Source organism: Stegodyphus dumicola, chromosome 5 (genome assembly GCF_044657685.1).
Source record: "Stegodyphus dumicola isolate Sdum_Otavi_A_Nest chromosome 5, ASM4465768v1".
Taxonomy (NCBI): Eukaryota; Metazoa; Arthropoda; class Arachnida; order Araneae; family Eresidae; genus Stegodyphus; species Stegodyphus dumicola.
In genome coordinates this window covers 125,947,000-125,968,022 of record NC_140772.1, presented here as the reverse complement: position 1 = coordinate 125,968,022, position 21,023 = coordinate 125,947,000, and the positions used below count along the sequence as shown (strand labels likewise).

General features: G+C 32.0%; 1 protein-coding gene and 1 long non-coding RNA gene across 3 annotated transcripts in view; one reads left to right on the top strand and one right to left on the bottom strand.

Moving 5' to 3' along the window:
• LOC146997227 (uncharacterized) overlaps nucleotides 1–10,283 on the bottom strand; it is a 70,047-nt gene extending 59,764 nt beyond the window's left edge. The window contains exon 1 of one of the 2 annotated variants that reach the window (XR_015041220.1): nucleotides 10,033–10,283. This is a non-coding gene — a long non-coding RNA (uncharacterized LOC146997227). The remainder of the gene's footprint in view (nucleotides 1–10,032) is intronic. The other variant, XR_015041221.1, reaches the window with a different exon arrangement.
• Nucleotides 1–21,023, top strand: part of LOC118183554 (guanylate cyclase 32E-like) — a 459,050-nt gene that overhangs the window by 337,705 nt on the left and 100,322 nt on the right. Inside the window, exons 5-9 of the mRNA XM_085817033.1 lie at nucleotides 895–1,047; nucleotides 2,486–2,655; nucleotides 6,286–6,421; nucleotides 9,392–9,540; nucleotides 15,489–15,588. Coding sequence (XP_085673159.1) covers nucleotides 895–1,047; nucleotides 2,486–2,655; nucleotides 6,286–6,421; nucleotides 9,392–9,540; nucleotides 15,489–15,588 — 708 coding nt within the window. The remainder of the gene's footprint in view (nucleotides 1–894; nucleotides 1,048–2,485; nucleotides 2,656–6,285; nucleotides 6,422–9,391; nucleotides 9,541–15,488; nucleotides 15,589–21,023) is intronic.

The following is a 21,023-nucleotide window of genomic DNA, read 5'->3' as shown; positions in this document are numbered from 1 at the left end:
ACGCCCCTTTGGGTGTAATATAACGTCTGAAAACTTTCAGATTTTTTTATTTATTACGTATTTTTATATATACATATAGTAATCTTGTTATTTTTAGCCCAAAAGGGTGTTACCCCAGAAGCGCTATTAATTTCAAAACGGCAGTTTGCGTCTATTGAGTTTTCAAACTGTTGCAATCAAATATTATCGCCCTGAAATTATTTAAAGAAACTAAATAATGAAGAATCTGCATAAATGCGTGTATGTTTCTCACATTGTGAAAAAATAACGGTACCTAGAGCCATTAAATTTTGAACAATGTAGTCCTCCAACCGAACATGGACACTTGGAAGCCCGAATTTTGATGTTCGGCTTATCTATTTAATATTTTAATAAAACTTTAATGAATTTTTGATTAAAAACTCAACGATTTCAAAGCAAGCAATGGCAACACTCTAGGGCAAAAAAATTTTTATCTCCATCGCGCGAGTCTGTGTATCGGAAATTATAAATATATGCTGTTTTTAAATATTTCGTAATACTGCTGTTGAACTGAATTTTATGTGGTTTAAGTGGGAAGAACATGATATTTAATAAATAAAGGTAACACACAAAACGTTAAAAAATGCCCTTTTGGGCGTAGTATAAAATCTGAAAACGTTCAGTTTTTATGTTTTTATTTATTTATTTTTATTTTGTAAAACTAATAAATTTTTGATTAAGATATTGAACAATTTGAAAGCGAGCACTGACAACACTGTTCGAAATATAACATTCTTATCTCCAGTGCGCGCGTATTTATAGAAGGTAATAGTCGAATAATTTATGTTTCCTATATTCTTTAAATTAGAGTAATATTGTTATTATATTTTTTCCACAATGGTTTTCCAATTTAATATTTTTTTTCTATCCCAGTATATGTTGTGATTGCTGACATTTATGCTTTGGTGGATTTCGTGCGCATCATGCAAAAAGAAGGACTCTTTGATAAAGGGGAATACATTGTCATATCACTGGATGAAGATGAAGTGTACGATCCATATAAAAAACACCAATACATCCGCAGAGGTACGTCCTTTACTTTAAATGCGATTTCTTCTTTTTTTTTAAATTATGCTTACTGTTTTCTTATAACCAGTTTTCCTATGCTGCAGACATTTGCATTTTAAAAACCATTTCAAGAAATATTAGTATTTTAAATGTAATAAGAAAAATGTGCACTGCGGACTTATAAAGTGAATTTTCCTATTCAAACATTTTCAAATAGAATCAACAGTGAGAAAAACTATTGAGTAAATTAATTTTTAACTTTAACCAATATTTAATTAATGTTAGCATCAGCTGCTCAGTTATATCGATTATCCGTTTTGTAATCTGTTATTTGATCACTTTATTACGAAATCAGCTTTTAATTTATATTGGTCGCAACAGATGGCGACACTAAAAGTAATGAAATTCCTTTTAAACATGTTAGAAAATTATTAATTTCTTTTCTTCTCCGATATACTCATTGGAATTTAAACATCTTTTTTTCCTTAAAAACTTTTTTTACCTTCCCTTTATTGCTTCTATTTTTTTTTTCTAACTGTTGTTTTAAATAAACTATGCTGAATGAAGAAAATAATCTCAAGTGAGAGATTTGTCTTCTGCCTGAAATATTTGTCGACAAATGCCGACGCTAAATCAATACTAATGTATTTGAATTAGCAATAAATAAAGAAGCATAGTTTTAATATTCTTTTCCAGACAGCAGAGCATTAAATAATAAATAATTTCTCCACTCATTCGAGAGTACATTAGGATCTCCATGAAAAGGTACCTCTTCTAGTTTTAATTTTTACTCAAAATATATCATTCTTACAAACCAAATAAGCTAGCTTAATTAGGTTATTTTCTTCAAATAAATAAAATAAAATTTTAATATTGGCAGTTAATAATATAAATAAGTAGCATTCAGCTTTCAAAATGGTGGTAAATGAAAAAATGCAGACAAAAATTAAAAGCAGATTTTTAACAAAAAAATAGCTTCTGAAACTTTTGCGAACTTCAGAACTCTTCCTAATTTTAAAGGGAAGTGTTGCTTAAAACTTCAAATTAATTGGAAACCTTATACAAAAGGAGTGAGGTTGGAACTTAGAATCGGTACAATTTTTTTGCTGTAAACTCGCATTAGGTTTACGAATTATTTATTATATGATACGACAAATTTGCGCTATAAAATTACTTTTAAATTTATTGAATCAAATTTATATGTTTTTATTGAAAACATATCAAGATTTAAATTAGTTTCCTTTCTCATTCGTCAGCTTTTTTTTTTTTTTTTTTTTTTTTAAATTTTTTATGCCGTTATAAATGCCTTAAAAATTACTCTAACTAGTTCAGCTAAATTCATAAAATGTTCAAAACTTTCCAACTGGTAAACGTCACTAGTTGAGTAAACTTGATCTTTTTATTTAAATACAAGACTTTTCAATTCAGCATAAATGTTTTCTTTATATCTGTACAGAGTTCGAAGCTGCCTCAATGGTTGCAGATCCAATCCCATTCCGCTCTGTGCTGTTGCTTAGTCCAGGTTCTCCTATTCATCCGGATTATGAATTTTTTAAAGATCTGGTGCTCAACTATTCAGAATCAGAACCTTTTAACATTCCATTTCATCATATCATCAAAGTAGAGGTTTGTATAATTCTTCATATTAAGAGTATGAATTATGTGCTTCAAAATATGTCTTACTATTATATTTGGGAGTTAATTGTATAACAACTGTAAAGTAATAAAAATATTATTTGTATTTTCAAGTTTGTAAATTCATAATAAAATTATATTAGACTGGTATTGGTTTAGGAACCATGAGCGTTGTCTTGGTCTTTAAGTAACAATATTAGCTTTCTTTATAATAATCCTTCGTTCGCCACTTCAGGTTCACTGCCACAGCTGCAAAGTCACCAATGCAGCAACATCACATCTACCATCCTTATATCGAGATGCTGCCGAGAGACAGCAGCGCAATGAAGAGAGAGCTATAGTCAGCCCCACACATTGGCTACCCATATGTAATTTTGTGAAACCGAAATTTTGCTTACTGGCAATGGAGATAATAGTTGCGCCGCTGCATCCATCACCTAAAGCTGCATCAGTAACCTCGGTTACTGATGCAGCTGGTTAAAACAGCAGTCATGATTCCGAAGCCAAAATATCAAGATCTTAGTGTGAGCGCTAGTTGGTCACGGAGCTAAGACTCCCACCACTTCGTTTTTATCGAAAATCAAAGAACCACTTTCCTGTAACAAATCAAACCCGAAGGAGATTTCGCTTTTACGAAAGAATGGTAACATTTTTCAACATTACTTTTATGTTATTATGTTCAGGTTATGAATAAAAGGTATATAAAGATGCATTAGTTTGAGCCATTTTTTGCAAAATGTTTCAAAATGCCTATGAAAAACTGTGTTACAGAAAATAAAATACGCTTGTCTAAGCAATCAGTCATATGGTATCTTTGAAGATTTCATCTGTACATCCACAAGTGGATGCCAATATGTACGGCTGTCATGTATCGGTGCAGATTTCCTTGTAATTTTCACTGAATTTGGTTAGCTTTAGTGGCGTCATGGAATGAATTAGGAAAATTGGCGAACTAGAGAAATGAAAACTTATGTATTCGTATTCCAGCCAGTCTTACTAAATGAAGATGAAATACGAGAAGAATTTGCAGTTACTTAAAATAAAGCGAATACTCTTGGACGAAGTAGAATCAGAAGCAGAAGGCAAAACGGTATTGAACAAATTCAATAAATTTATTGCAGTTACTTCATGTAACAAAAACAAAAAGTCATAATTTTCTTAGATATAGAGTTCCAGTTAACTTGCATGGTATACTAACTGACAATGCATTTATTAGCCTAACTAAAAAATCTATGAATAAAGAATCATTCTGATGATGACATTTGCTAAAGTCACGAAGTGGAAATTATCCATCAATGCGAAGAAATTCCAGCTTTTAATAATTTATAAAAAACACATGAGCACCTTACCAAATAAAAGTTGTTACCAAAGCTCTGATTAAATCATTCAAAAAGTACGTAAAGCCAAATATTTTGGTCTATTTTAATGGTAAACTAAACTGGAAATATCATACTGTAAATATTAGAAGAAAAGTCACTAAAGTCATTAACTGTTAGTTTCCTATTATTGGTAAATATTGCAAATTAGATCTCTCGAAGAAGCGCCTATATTTCCATTGTGCTTCCAGTCCTCGCTTGTGCATCATCTGCATGAACTACTCTTAACAAAAAAGACTTACTCATACTCCCACAAGTACAAAAACCAATGTCTTAATATCATTACTAAAACACAACTCTGCATGCGTAATCCCATACTACATGAAGATCTTAACAATAAAGCAATTGATAAATTTCTAGATAAAAGCTGTATTTATTTTTACAAGAAAACTGCTACTTTTTATCATCTTAGAAGCTTTAGGTTGTTTGAATATAATATACTGCCGAAGAACAATGAATTACGTCCGTATGCTGATAAACTTTAAGTGACTTGAATTTTCCGATGTAAATTCAGCTCCTGCGCTCCTGCACTTGTATATATTGTAAACAGTTATATTTCGTCTCCATTTCAAATTTGTATTTGTATTTTGTGTAGCCTTTTGTAATCATATTATGACATTCTTTTCACATTCTAGTTCATATGACTCTGTTTTGGCTTTTTCAAAAACTAGGAGAAAAAATTCTTCTACTTTCCAATCTTTATTAATTATTCTCCTTATTGAATTTTATTTGAAGTAATCCTTACATGAAATTCATTATGTCATTTTTACTGAGGCAGACAAATTTTGCGATATTCACGGCATGATGTGAAGGAAAGAACGAATATAGCAGTGCAATTCGATTTTCAACACTGGAGCAAATAAACCTATTAACTGCAGACATAACGCTTTAAGAGAAACAAGTAATTAGTGAAATAGTAATAGGTGATCTTCTTTCCCTTTTTCTGTGATCGCATATTCTGTATGTTTTATTTCTGAATGTCAGACGGCACAATTTTAAGCGTTAGAGTCATTTTCTTTACTTTTAAACCTTCCAATGTATTCTGTTTTTAGAATTTAAAGGTAAAATAGCACTGTTAAATTGTAATACTTCAAGATTAAAGTTTTGTTTATACAGTCTGTGCGTTTATCACACCATTCTTGCATTTATTGTTACTTATGCGTATTACTCAATATGACGAGACATACTTTTTGGTGGCCAAGGAATACTAAAAAAATGTTTCCCATATAAATTATTGGTAATTACTTCTTTCTTTTATCCCATTTCAGTTTATTTTACAGAAGCATTTTTTTGGTAAACCAAGATTGTGATTTATTTCTTATTTTGATATATTTCAATGCTCTCAACGCAGGTATTTTGAACTTTATTAGAATTACACAGAGTAATTTTGTGTTACTGAAGTATTCAAATTATTCACTCCTCTTTACTCTGTACTCCTATGTTTTACGCTTGAATAGCATATTGCATACAGATATAGCTCTATCATTTATCACTCATTAATAATGCTTTCATATTACGTTAATTTTTAACCGTTATTTTAATTCATAGACGGAGTGAAATACGTCATTTAGTTGTGAGAAACATTTGTGTTCTCTGTCGCTCTTGGAGATTGAGTATATATAACTGGGCGTCCAATATGAATTCGTTTTGTTGATTATTGTTTGTTTTGTAGTTTTCGAACCAAAATCGCGTTCCACAAAATACGAAATACATATGTAAATACTATAACCTACTATAATCTACTCACCCATTAGCTGATATGAAGACTTAAGAAACTAGTTTTCTCCTTCCATTGCGAAAGTAAATACCGTTCTCTCTAAAACACATTTATATTCTAAACTTACTATTTTATGCAAATCAGCCATAATATAATTTTGGACTCCATCAAACCTTTCCTCCTGGATGATCACACTGTTAATAATGAATCTCATCCAAATCAAAGATATAAAACAAAATATAAGATCACTGAAGAGACTGTAAGCGGTATATAGTAGCAAATTTTAAGAGAGAAAAGCAGCCATAGCCAGAATGAAAAGAACAGAATGTTATATCATAAAGTTAACAGCCCCTTTCAGCTATAGCTGCGTAACAAAGTAATACTTATTACATATTTTTTCTATGTTTTGCATTTTAAATATATGCAACTCTAAGCGACTAGTTGCATTTTGTGTGATACATTCTGAATTAAACTAAAGAAAACAGTATTAAATTTCAATCTGCTATTAAATTTCTTTTACTTCAATAGGTACCAATATATGCTGGTCTGGCTTACGATGCAGTTATGATTTACGCGAGTGCCCTAACAGAAGCTCTAGCCGATAATAGATCCGAACTTGAAGGAACTGCCATCTTTCAATACATAAAATCAAGGCCTTATGAGAGTAAGTTTGTTTAGCTTTGTTCTTTTTACTGACTAAGTGATTTCTCGTGAATAAAATTTTCTCCGAAAACATTTTATGTCTCAGTTCTAAATAGGTTATGATAAAATAACGAAATGATATAGAAAAGTAGCATTGAATCAGTTATGGCACTTTACCTGTGGGTTTCGCTTTAAAATGTTTGGATTAATGTGACTAATACAGCTAGCTCTATGGAATCCAATTACAAAGTATCATTAACTTCCTTTCCCAAGTTATCGAGATGGAAGGGATAATACAAAGACTTAATAGCATTTAGCATTCAAACTTTTATTGAGTCAGAGCATCACAAACAAAAATATAAATATCACCGGTCTACTTTACGAAACTAAAATGCACATTTCAAAGATAATTCTGCGAGGAACCCAATTCCCGACTTGTTATCAAGCTAACCGTAATATCTTTAGCTTACTGATTGCGACAGAAACTTTTCTGGTTGTTACTCATTCCAACATGTATAATCAACGTCAACAACTTCCAGTGTTCCGTTCTTATGATCTGATACGCTTATGACCAGACATCGGCTGCGGTACTTCAGGTACACCAACTCAGATATAAGGACAGACATAAGGATAACTGCAGGCAACTAATCAACTAATCGATCGAATGATTGACCATTCGAGTACCGATTCCAGTTAACTGCGTAAATCCTTACTCTCTTCTCAAAGTCTGCATAACCCTCTGGAGAAAACGAGTTCGTGACTAAGTTCGAAGTGATAGAGCAATATGCAAATTGTCACACATTAAGCAAAAAAACAGCCATCTCCAATTTTTTAATCAGCCTTTTTTTCCGTCATTGACTTAAAATTAATACATATTTCATAACATAAAATCTTTTTATGTCGTACGCAAATCAAGAGTCTACAAAATAGCATATTTCCAGTGAATTTAATTTAAATGCACTAATCAGTTTACTTAAATATAAGTTATTCTGAAATATCTTTCTGAACTACCAAAAACGGAAGCATGAGAGATGTCAGAAAACTAGAACATACATTTTGAAAAACAGCCCAAATTAAGTTTTGTCATTCAAGCAAGTAAATGTATTAGGGAACTGCTATTGATTTAGACACATTTCATAAAAGGAATTTTTTAGCTGCGTTTATCCGTAAAATATTATAATTTTAAGCCATTATTTATAAACTAGAAAGCCCAGCGGTCATACGAAATGACCGCTGTTCTAGATATTATAAATTGTAATTAAAATGATTTGTGCAAAGGTGTCTGCTAATTTAAACTGAATTACCCAGGGCAGGCGGCGAGGACGCCCCTTTGTTTACAACCCAACGGGTTTCTCCCTTCTACTTGCTTTGCTTAAAGTAGAGTGCAATGAAGGAAACCACTGGCGGTACATTTCTTAAAAGCCCCCATCGCTAGCTCAATCAATAGGTGATTTAAATAATGAAATATTAATTCACATGTCAAAGATCTCTTTGTACACAACATTTCTTGTGTAGATCTTTCCATCATTTTTAAGCTCGCCTTGCAGAGGACCATCCAATATTTTTAATTTTACGTCCGTTCTTTCACGAACTCTTGAACAGACAACGTAAAGTTGGCCGTGTCCAAATGCAGGCTCAGATAAAAAAATGCCAACACGCTTAAGCGTTTGGCCCTGAGACTTATGGATGGTCATAGCAAAGTCAAGTTTTACAGGAAATTGTCTACGTCTCAATTGAAACGGCCACCCTGTGCCATGGCAACTTCACCCCATTGGCTAGTACAGTTACGCAAGCAACCAATAAACTATCGGCGACAAACAGACACTTAAGTAGCATATATATACGGGGGAAAGTAACATCATCTCCTCCGAAATGGCTGGCTTCCTGGCTCAGCGAAGCACACCGTTGGATTTCGCAGGTACGTGGAACGCCATTTTGACCCTTCGCGTCCTCTTGGGACTTTAATTAGCCGAGATATTAATTAAAAACTAATTTTCCCTTACGTTTTCCCTACATTTTCCACTTTCTTTCTTGGGTTTTCTCTATTAGAGTAATTTGGCTACGTGCCAAATTCTTTTTCTCGAATATCTACGGAACGCCGCCGAGTTGAAACTCGAGACGCGTATCCTCGGATTCCAAAAAATTCTCCGAATCCATCGATACCGTTCTCATCTTCGTACGACTTTAATCGGCCGAGATATTAATTAAAAACTGCGGAAACGTTAATTTCCACGCTCATTTTTCGGAGTGGCAACAATAAACTATCGACGACAAACACTTTAGCCGCTTATATATATAAAGAAGATTTCATTTTCTTATGAATATTCTTGCTTTCAAACTACAGTATTATTAATTTTCATCAGGTGTTTGTTGTAAAATAAAATTATACTTATTTATGAAATATTATAATTTTAACCTCAAAGTATTTAACTGCATTTCCTTGTCAATATTTTTGCTTTCAAACTAAAAAAAAATTTCACATTTCATCGAGCACTTCACCATTTTTTTTAAAAAAACCATAAGTGGATAAAAAATCTCTAAAATTTTTTTTAAACTGCGGATGTATATTTTTCCTGTTATGTCCAAAGACAAACAAATTGCTTATTAAAAAAAATTAAAAGCAAATTTTGATATTTATTTTTTTAAATAACTTTATTAAAGAAAATGAACTAGCTTCATAGTTGAAAAATGAACCTTTTCTCATTTTCTGAAAATGAGCCTGACCAAGGGCTACCTGAAGGTAAAATGCCACCATTAGACCTCCGCCACTATTAAAAAATGCAAACCGACTTTGTTGCAGTTAGTTTCAACGAGTAAAGTTCTGCTGGATCAATAAATTTACATTTTCTTGATAACTGATGTTATGTGGTTCAAGAATCATCACGTTCAAGAAAATTGACTTCCTTAAAAAATTGTCATGTGCTCCTTTTTTATTCTTTATAGTTTAATTTTATGCTTATTGATAGAAAATTTTTGTGACTTTGCATTTTAGGTATAATGGGTTTTAGTGTGATGATAGATGACAATGGAGATGCTGAAGGAAATTACTCGGTAATGGCTCTTGTAAAGGAAGGTGAGCCCCCACAGCAAAAAATGATGCCTGTAGCTAGATTCACTCATCAGGGTACCAAAGACTTACCTGTAAGTTACTTACCTGCACGTTGCTTTTCCCCTCATGATAATCATGATAATTTTCTTATACTTTTAATTATTTCCAGTCGACCTGACGTGTTATGATTTCTTAAACGATTTAACCTTAGCACTAATTTAAGAATCAATCCTAACATCTCCATAAGCTTTGAACTTTCAGTCATGTTTATTGGAAATAGTCTGTTTATATTGCGTTGAAAGTGATTGCCAACGAGATGAACTTAAATGAAGCAAGCATAATTTGTCCTTCTCTAGAAAATATGCGTCTAAAGTGACGGAATTATAGATTTTTGAACTAATTAAATCACAATCAGTAATGTCTTCACAGGAAAAAGGGGCCAATATTGTTACATTACTATATTTTCAGTTACACTCATTCTTAAGAGGTCCATGTGATCTGAGTATTTATCTAAATATGACAAATATAGCATATTGGGGGCTTTATACTATACATAACAATAGATTTTGTTACATGGCTCATACCTGTTAATGATTCTTTGATATCCCGTTCGTGACCAAGGTCGCGTGGACGCGACGCAGCGATTCCACTCTTATCAGCCCAGCGTCGCTTCCACGCGAAGAGCTCCGATTGATATGGAGAGACCAGCGTCGCGTATGCGTAATCGGAAATCGGAACGTTTTATTTGAATTTTTAAATGCTACTAGATGGCGTTAAACGGCAACGGTTTTCACAACGGTCGACTCATATGGTATTTGACCTTCATGAACGGGCATTGGTTTCTGTTCTATGCTACTGTATTTGATATATTTATTGATGTAAACAAAGTGAGAATCACGGCTCTTTAAAGGTTTGACAGAGCGAGATTTCGAAATAGATGAATTAATCAAATAGTGAAATGGAAGAAAGAATTTCTTCTAGTTAATATAAACAAACTGGGAAACACGGGTGTTTGAAAGGGCACGTGTGAGTTCAAGTGACTTGTTTATTGCTTTGTTTTTTTCATTAGGAGAATATGAGGGAGTACATTCAGCGGATTAGCAACGGGTAAGAGTAAAATATTTATGTTCAGTTTTGGCGCCGTTTTTTTTTTTTTTTTTTTTTTTTTTTATGTGTGTGTGTTTCGTAGAAGTTTAGGGATATGTGATCGGAAAATTCAGTGAATTTATTTGCATTTAATGACAAAAAGAAAAAAGTGCTGATGTTATCAACTATACATGACGGCGTTATTGTGCCAATTGGTAAAAAAGACCGAAAGACTGGAAAGGACATTTTGAAGCCACTCTGCGTTGTGGAGTATAATCACAATATGGGGGGTGTTGACATTGGCGATTCTATTATTCATCACTATCCAGCATTTAGAAAAACCGTAAAATGGTATAAAAAGCTGTTTTTTGGTTTGTTAGATATGGCACTTCTAAATGCAAATGTAATATATTCGAAGGTAAAAGGCGAGAAAATATCTGCTTTGGAATTCAGATCCAAAGTTATTCATCAAATAATAGGAAAATTCGCTAAACCAAGGAGCTCAAAAACTTGTTCAAAATTACCTGGCATTCAACCATTTCGTCTAACTGGTAGACATTTTCCAAAAATTTATATTGATGGGAAAGGAAATAAAAGTAGAAGAAGATGTGTCGTATGTGCTAAAAAAAATCGAAAACAAACATCATATTATGAGTGCAAAATATGCAATGTTGGACTCTGTGTGGATCCTTGTTTTGAACTATATCACACACAGCAGAATTTTTAAATTTCGATTTTATTCAGAATATATTATTATTCTTAATTTACTCTTTTTTTATTTTGTGTTTGTAATATTTGCAGCTTTGTTTTATTGTGTATAGTATTTGTTTTCATGTGCATAGTAATAATTTTAGTTTTTTGCATATTTCATTCATTTGTATTAACGTTATATTTTTTATTTTAATACATATTAAATAGAAGTATAGTATATATATAATTTATAAATTTGGAGTCTTTTTATTAAAATGCTGATTTTATACGAATTTTTTTGCAAACTTAGGCTTAACTGCTTAAAATGCGCGGGCCGGTAGTGACGCTCCGTTTCAGAGCGTTCGTTCCCGTGACTGAGTTTTATTTCCGGCGCGCTGGTCCTCAAGGGGATATACAGTGTATGCTGTATATCAAAGAATCATTTCATTATAACCACCTGTGGGCTAAAAAAGTAAACCTGTCTCTAGAACAATCAATTACTTATACCAAGGTCACAAAGTCAAGATCAAGTTTTATATGTAATTTTGTTTGACTTCTTTTCTGTCCGTATTATGTCTAATGTCAGAATGTAAAAAGTTTTCGATATATAGTATAGTAGTCATTCAAAAATGGAAAAGGATGAACAAATGACGAACCATTTGTCTAGCTGGTGTGCTGATTATAGATGTCTGATACCAGAGGCCTACTTTTATTATACACAATATCCGCAGCCTAGACGTGCACTCAGATGACAGGGCAGTTATTGATTGAATATTGACTCAATCGGTTACGTAGACCAATCCTAACACCATATAATCAAAACAATATCTCCTATTGCTAGTTGCACTCAATTGACAACTGCATAACATGGGCATAAGATTTTCGGCCTTGATCTGTGCAAACATCGTAAGCGAATGCCTTCAATCGGAGGATATCACCCGTATGGACTGGCCAGCATTCTCACCGGACATGAATCCAGTAGAGCACGTGTGGGACATGCTTGGCCGACGAGTTGCAGCCCGTCAACCTCCTCCTATATGTCTACCGGAACTTCGGAGAGCATTGCTTTTTTAGTGGTGTAATATCCCCCAAGATCAGATCGGTAATTTTTTACTCAGCATGCCTAGGCGTTGTACGGACTGTATTGCATCGTCTGGAAGACATACAATGTATTAACAATCATACCAACCATGTAATATTGGTTTTTTTACATAGGGTTTTTTTTTTTTTTTTTTTTTTTTGTAATTTGCTGCAGGAAGAAAAAATCGCTAATTTTTTTTATAATATCAAACATACAGCCTCTTTTTTTGCTCTTTACCTTTTGTTTAATAAGTAAGCTTTACAAATAAGTCAAATTTGTTTTGCTTCTAACTCTTCCTTTGCCTGATTTTGCATTATTCTTAATTTATGGACGTGAGTGTATATAATCAATGCTGTGGATCAGGTTTACACATTCGTACTATTGTTGTTGCCTACTGTTGATGGCCAGTAACAACTTGTAACAACCTGATAGTGCATCACGCTAAACTTCAAGAATTAACAAAGAGCAGCTCAAAGAAACGATAGTGAATTCCATTTGATTCACTCATCCAGACGTCTGTACAAGAGAACATTTAGCAACCGGGTCTCTATCAATGAAGCCCTCTATTAACCGAGCCTACAATCAGTTTAAAGAAATCATTAAAAAAGTAATAACATAGAAGTTTGTGGGAAAATTAGTGCTATTTATGTATTCTATTATCAGCAGTTGGTCTTTGACCTCTTTTTATGGGTGAGTGAATTTTTGTTTAAAAGCCTTACGATAAAAGATCTGTTTTAAGTGTATTGAAGATGAAAGCACCGGAACTTACATCAGCTGACGACAAATTCATAGACATGTTCCAGAAGATAAAAGGATACAAAGATATTGCTCTAGAACACACTTCAAAATGGATAAATAGAGAATGCAGGGAATCAGTTTTTTACCTTTTGGAACAACTCCCTAATGTTCCTCCTACGGATCTTTTGTTGATCAAAATTTGACAGCTGAACTTGCGACAGTTGCTAGAGTAATAATAGGATTATCACAAAAAAGGGTAACAATGTTTCAAAAAATTAATGCCCTATAAAATGCAATAACAAATTTGACAAACTTTCAAAAGTTGCAGAAATTTTGATGGAATTTGTTTATTCTAGGTTTTATAAATATTTTTATTAATAAATATAATCTTGTGTGGAATATTTGTTCAAATGAAAGAAACAAATTTTATTTACTTATAAACAGTTTTCTAAAATGTTAATAATAGCTTTTAAACACATATATTTAAAACTTGAAACGAATAATTTCAAAAAAAAACTTATCGAAAGAATAATTTGCATAATTTAACATTTAGTCTCATCTAATCAAAATTTCGATTATCTGAGGTACTTACTGCCCCAATTACTTCGAATAATCAAAGTTCTACCATAATTTCAATTGATGTCTCTTCGTCAGCTCAAGTTTTACTTTAATGCTACATTATTACCAGGCCAAAATTTATAACAACTGAAGGACCTGCAATTAAGATAATGATAACAGATACCCTGAACTTTTATCGGCATCTCATCGAATCAAGGCCTATCAGAGTAAGTGCCATTTTGAGAGTTGAAGGAAATCCTATATCTTGTTAGGAAGATGTGCTGTATGGAGTATATTATTATTGGCTTAGTATGCATGAGCTCAGCTTGATTTTTAACAGCACTTAACGTAATATTAAGGTCCAGTTAATATTTAGTTTGTTTATAGTTTAGTAATCTGTTGTTTAGAAGCCAAGTAGTAGACAATAATACATGAAGTGCTTTGTAAAATGCGTTATGGTGTAAATTACGTCAAGTTACGCAGCTTCTCGGAGAAAGAGCTTCCGAACCATGCGTCGAAAGATCAGAATCATCTAATTCATTAATATTATTAAGATTAAATAATATTTTTCTTGGTTGGCATAATTTCAATACGTGGCATAAAATCGAGCACGGCAATGCGTACAACCTTCCAGATAAATCTCCGTTTCTTGTTGAAACGTTTTAATGGCCTTTTTAGACTTCGTAAAGATTGTTGAAATAATGTTATAAACCAAGCAAGGATCTAACACAGACATTTAGAGGCTAATATTTTATTACTAAACACCAAAAGAGAAACTACTAAATGCCGTACATCATCGGATTATGCAACGAGATGACAACTAGAAGAAGATAAAAGACTGCTACAAACTAAGCTTAAACTGAAAATTTGGCTCATTCTTAACCAAATAACGAAAAATTGTCGAACACTGAAAACAAAGCGTATCGTATTTAACTTTATAAAGTATGTTCTTTCTCCTTTCCTCAAGCTTTCCTGGTGTATAGAAGCTTACTTGACGCGTATTAGAAAGGTCCAGGGTTCAAGTCCCGGCGAGGGCAATGCACATTTTTCACGTATCCTACTTAAAAAAAACCGAATGACTCTACAACTTCATTCCGAATACATCATAGAAGTTTGTTACAGAAATGCCCATAAGGCATTTCATAAATTCCATTTCTTCGAAGTTTACGGAAAGAAAAAAATCCATTTACATTTACATTCTTCCCATAGAACTGAATATGAGTTTGATTAAAAAAAGTCGTGTAAATTTAAAATGAAAGAATCTATATATGGGATTCAAAACAAATAAAAAATAAACTCTTCTTTCCCAAATTTAACGAGTGGACTTTGTTTCTTTTCCTAGAAAATAATAATAATGCTTGAATTCTATTTCATTAAACGCGTATGTCGGTTTATTAAGATTTTATCCAACTAACAGGAACCAAATGAACTGTATTAGATATTTCAGACTTTTTGACTAGTAGAATTTTTAATTTTCTGTACTGTCGATTGCATAAAATATATTTTCATTGTGATAATAAATGTGCTATTAATATTTTTGTGTGATAAACGCTCTTTTGCTTCCAGAAAAGCAACAGAAACTTCAGCCGGAAAATGCAATTTTCATGCAAATTTTTCATTTTCTGGCTGAAGTTTCTATTGTATACAATTTAAATGATGTTGTTTTAACGTTTAATATGATAATTAGGGCATGATTAAAATACTGAAGATAAAAGCTGTATTATTGTATATATAAATTCTGCAAAACATTCAGTAATCTCACTTTAAAAATATGCAACAAGCAATAAAATTACTTAAGCTGGGCATTCGCTTTTGTGAATATGACTATATTTAATAGTTCACAATGTACTGCGATGTGTTTTACAGTTAATATTCTGTGCATTTCAGCTTCTAAGGATAGAGCGTGCCATCAACTGGATAGCTGGAGCACCTCCCTTGAGTGAGCCAAGATGCGGATTTAAGGGTGAAAAATGTGATAATAAACCAGGTATGGTAATAACAGGTAATAATATTTTAAAAGTAGTACATCATTTCTCCATGTAGCATTGCTTTCTTCAGTCGTTCTTTTAAAGAAGAACATCTTGACATTTCTAAAAATATATAACTTTCATAATGTATATATATATGTGTGATCCCTCTGATCTCTGCGAGTTATAATTCTTTCAGCTCTAAACCAAGCACAAGTGAGATAAGTTTTACTCTTTTGGTAATATCTGATATCTTTTTTACATCTTCATCTGTTTCAGAACAACGTAAAGAAAGAGTGATGATGATCGGATGTATCTTTGTAGAAAAACGCGTTGGTGAGCTCAGAATTTGAATAATCAATCGTGAAGATCTTTAAACTCAGGCCTTGTAACGTGAGAGCCATGTTTTGATGATTTTTCCCAGTGGCAGTGACTCCTATTTTGAAACGCATTTTATTAATCAAACTCAAACGAACCTTCTGAATGACAAGGCGGTATATATATAGAGAGAGAGAGAGAATATTTTCTGATGTCTAAAAGAACGTATATATACGTGCATCTTGAAATTTGTCCAAGGTACTATTAAGGCAATAATTTAAAAGCACATAAGTACAAGCATAAAACACTAGATATATTTTACATTAAAATCAAGAAAGTATCTCTTTCTCACCGCAGTTTTCGAAAATTTGGGCTTTCTTCGTGAAGCCCCATGCCGGTCAGAAGATTGTAAATGTTATATGGTCGATCCTAATAGAAAAACCGTCTGATTTTACGGTTTTAAGTTTTTGACAAAGAAAACCTTCAGAAATCAGAAAACTGTCATCGTAACTCTTGAGCGAAAATTCTGTTTTTGCGTTTTCGTCCTTGAGATCAACATTTTGTTGTTTTTCAATTTTTTATATTCATAACTCTTTATATCTCGATTATAATAGTAATTCTTATTACTCAGAACATAAATCTTTTCTCTATTTATTTAAAAATAAAATATGACTTATCTATTTTTAAACTTTTGACCTGTCATAGAAAATTTTTGTATCTGGTTATCATGAACAACAGATTTAGTTTTTCTAATGCCTCATTGCCAGTCTTGGTTAAATTATTTTTAAAAATCCTCTTCCTTGGACCTTTTATACTCTTTGCATAATATCTATGGCGATTCATTTGTAAAGGAAAAAACTTTAAGTCGTAAGTTTTTCTTAAATATCCCCTTCTTCATTTTCAGATTCAAATATTAAACTGCATTCCACTTCTTGCTTGTTCAGGTTTAATAACTCTGATTTGTAATTTTCATGGTAATGCTCTAAACTTCTTCATGTTTTACATTAAAAAAATAAAGGCTTATCAATCGTTTCTACAATTTGACTGCTTGTATTTGTTTGTATGCAAAATAATAACATCCGAAGTCATTGATTAAGCTCTTTCCTAAATATCGTAATGAATTTGTAGGTATCGTTATTTTCGTTTGTTGTGTCGGCGATATATTCTTCTTCTCGTCTGCTTTCTTCATAAGTTATGCTTTCAAATCACAGTCTTTTGTGATGTTGATTTCTAGATATATCTACTTTATATATATTCAGTAATTTGATAGTATATCGTTGTCTAGCTCTTAGGATATTGCATTGAAAGTGATTGAGCCGGATTTAGACTTGATAAGGCCCTAAGCTATTTCAGATATGGGGTCCTTTATAAGTCTGTTATAATATATTTTAATACTAAATTTATACTATATTTTAATTATTTGTTGGGGCCAACGCTATAGCTTGTGTAGTTTATATGTAAATCCTGCACTCAGTATACCAAACTGAATGGAAGGTCCATATTTCGGTACTTTTTCTTCCAAGTTGTTAAAAATAATAATCTTCCTGATAACCATTAAACTCTGTAATTGCATAATTTCAGTCTGGAATAATGAAATCGATCCACTGAAATCCATCCAAAGTATTTAAAGGTATTATTTTAACTTATAGTGTACCAAGAAACAAAAATGCTGAATCCCTTGAGCGCTACTTTTTTAATTTTAAGCGGATGAGCAAATTCAGTCATGAATTTTCTTTCGATTAATCTCTTGAATTTAAAACCAACTATTTCATTAATATCGAAAACATTTTGTTGTAATCATCAGGGGTTTGAGTAAAGGAATTTGAAAAACTTCTAAAGAAAATTGATTTTTATTTTTAATCGGTTATATATTTCATGCTGTAAAACTCGCAGCTAATAAATGAAATATTTTTGTAGAAAACAGTCGTTATGTATTATTTTCCCCTTTTTTGAGATATTTTATTATACTTTCTGAATTTTTTTTTAATTTTGTGTGATCACCAAAAGAATCAAAATATTAAAAAAATGTAATTCGGTTTGTTGTAATAAAAAACCTAATGAGTTCCATGTAAATACTTCTAAATTGATAACACCATTTTCAAATTTTTTTCATTCTTTTGGGCTGTAAATCTGAAGTAAAAGCTGCTCTAAAAGCTTTTCCGTTTTTTAAATTATCTTCTATACTTTTGGTGAAAACTCCCAGTTTTGATACATTCCCCTTTTCGGGAATTTTTAAGCGTCCTCCTTGATGTTCATTTATTACATTTTGTAAAGCTGATATAAATTCAGAATTTATATCAGATGATTCCAGACCTTTGAGATGATTCCAGATCCAAGAAGTTTCTTAACACCGACCCCTGCCTTTGCACTTGGAGTTGTAGCTGTCGCAGCCGCTGTTTAAGCAGGAATCAGAAAAGAAATAAATCCTCCTTCTTTGTTCTATTGTAATTGATTGTTGCTCTAGCTATTCTTCCTCCATTTTGAATTTCCCTTATTGGATATTTTGTTAAATGCATATCAGCAACATCACTGTCTTTTTGCATTGAAAACCATTCCATATTTTTTTGAGTTAGCATCTTTAAAAGATCTAATACATTTTCTGAACCCTTGCCTGTCAGTAATTTTGAAGAACCTCTTATTTTATATAATCTTTCCAAATACATTTCCATCACATTTTCTTATCATTATCCCCTGCAGTCAATCTCTTTTCTTGAATTTCTGCTTCAATCAAATTTTTAGCTCCAGAAATTTTGCTTTTCAGTTAGCCTCTTTTTTACCTAATCCTTTTTTTTTTTTTTTTTTTAATCACTAGCGTTTTCAATCATTTGAACAATTTTTTCTTCGTTAAGATTCGTAAACAGTTTGAAAGTAGATCTAAATTATTTTCTACCAAAAAACTAAAATCGAAGTCTTTATTCAAATCAAACGTCAGAATTTTTTCCTGCCTTCTATGGCTCTGGTGGGATTTTCTTCTGTTATTTTGCACGTACGGGCTTTCTCTATCCTGTCACCAACAGGCTTATGAAATTTCTCAATAAACTTCAGTATTTTCGTTTCCTTCGTAAATTATTCTCATTATTTAGCATAGTTTCTTTTTTTAACTTTATGACCTCTAAAACCATTTGCGTGGTTTTCTTTTTTAATAATGTTCGCTTATAACTAGATTAAATTTTCAGCATGCTAAACAAAATATGCACCATGCATTTTTTTTTTCTCTATGAGTGATAAAAATTAAAATGTTTCTCCTGCCTATTCACTCTTTCAGGCTTGTGATTGTAGCAAAGCTGAAAAAAAAAACAAATATTTCAATCAATTTACTTTTACTTTAAATTTAGAAAATTTTAAATTACGATACATTATACATATATGCTAAAAATATTCATGAAAATAAATAATTGAAAAATTTAAAAATTGATTGATTTAAAAAAATTAAAAGATTCGGAGGTATTCAAAAAGACATATCGTAAATGTTACAACCGATAAAAAGTTATAAAAGGAATTACTATGAAAATATAATACATGTGACAAACCATTTTTTGCAAAGAATGTAACTGTATACGATGATCGCCTTGCTGAAGACCAGACAAATATTAAAAAATTATGCTTTTCCAGTTGACACAAAATGGTGTCTATCATTTATCTAACTCAAGCTTCTTACAACGTTCCTAAAAATAAGGATCAACTGCAACTATTTCATATTTTTTAATTTACAACCGAAAGAAATGCAACACATCATGAGAACTGATGGGAAATTAATAAGCGAAAAATTTAATGAAATGTATAACAGACGTATAAAAGAACGCCATGATATCATCATTTTTAAAATCCTAAGATTAGATATAAACAAAATTAATACCATAAAGACCATAAAAATGGAAAAGAAGTTAGGAGATTAGTTATATGTTTACCGCAAGAGTTACAGAGTATCAGTAATGGGCGCAGCCCGACCCACCTAAGTTGGTCTCATGGTCATAACAGGCCACGCCCTTTTAAATAAAGGAAAATAATTAAAACATTAAACAACTAAATGAAAATAATAATTGAAAACAGAAAAGTGAAGAAAAAACAAATACAAACATTTAGACAAAAGCATACACCAAAGAAAAAAAATGCGAACAAACACAAACAATGGTAACAAAAAATTAGTAAAATAGACAAAATAGTGATGGCAATAAAAAGAGTTCAAAGTATATAATGACGTCATTTTATCGTTCTCTGTCTTTAAATTTTTGCTTAATGCAAATCCGTTATGTGCCTTCATGTTTTTTTTTTTCCTTACTGCATTGAGTATTGTAACAGAAATTATCGAAATCCAGATAAATCGTTAAAACATTCAGAAAGAAAATAGGAATCTAAGTATGCTTATGAACTTTGTAAATCTCTGTTAAGTTCTCTGAAAGCTAAAACCATGATTAAAGATTAACAGTTTTTCCAAATTAAAAAGTATCTGAAAATGAAAAGGTGTGGTGTATTTAATTATTGCAAAGCACACTAGGGCTATCTGCCTAAGAGGAGGGATGCCTTCGTGGAGACTTTCTAAGGGAAACTGGCTCGTATACACGTTACACATGGGGAAAACCACGAAAACGTCCCTGCAGCCAGCCCGTTCGCGGGATTCGAACCTCGGACCGAACTACCCGTGTTCAGCGCCTTTACCGCTCGGCCGCTGGTGGGCCCTGAAAATGAAAAACTCGAATGGCTACTTGTTTTTTTTTATGCTATATAAATGAAGAAGGGTATTATTAATAAACTCATTAACAATTTACCTTATGAAATGTATTTGCTTAAGTACTCGTTTACAGGACCTGGGGCGCAGCTTTTATGGGGAAAAACGACATTAAATCCCAATTTATAAATAATTGTCTAAGCCTATAAACAGGGTGAATAAAACAGCATACAAACATGATTTCTGGCGTTAAAAAATGGAAAATACAAAGTATTTGGAATGGAAGACTGTTTGAAATGAAAAAAAAAAAAAAAAACTATGTGAATGAAATACTGTTTTAAAGGCTAAATATTCGCATGAAACTTTTCCTGAAAACAACAGACCTATATTAGAAGATATTTTCGATGTTTTCGCCTCTAAAAAAGTACTTTTTTAGCTCAAACGGCTTGTCAAAAGAAAACGTGTTAAAAG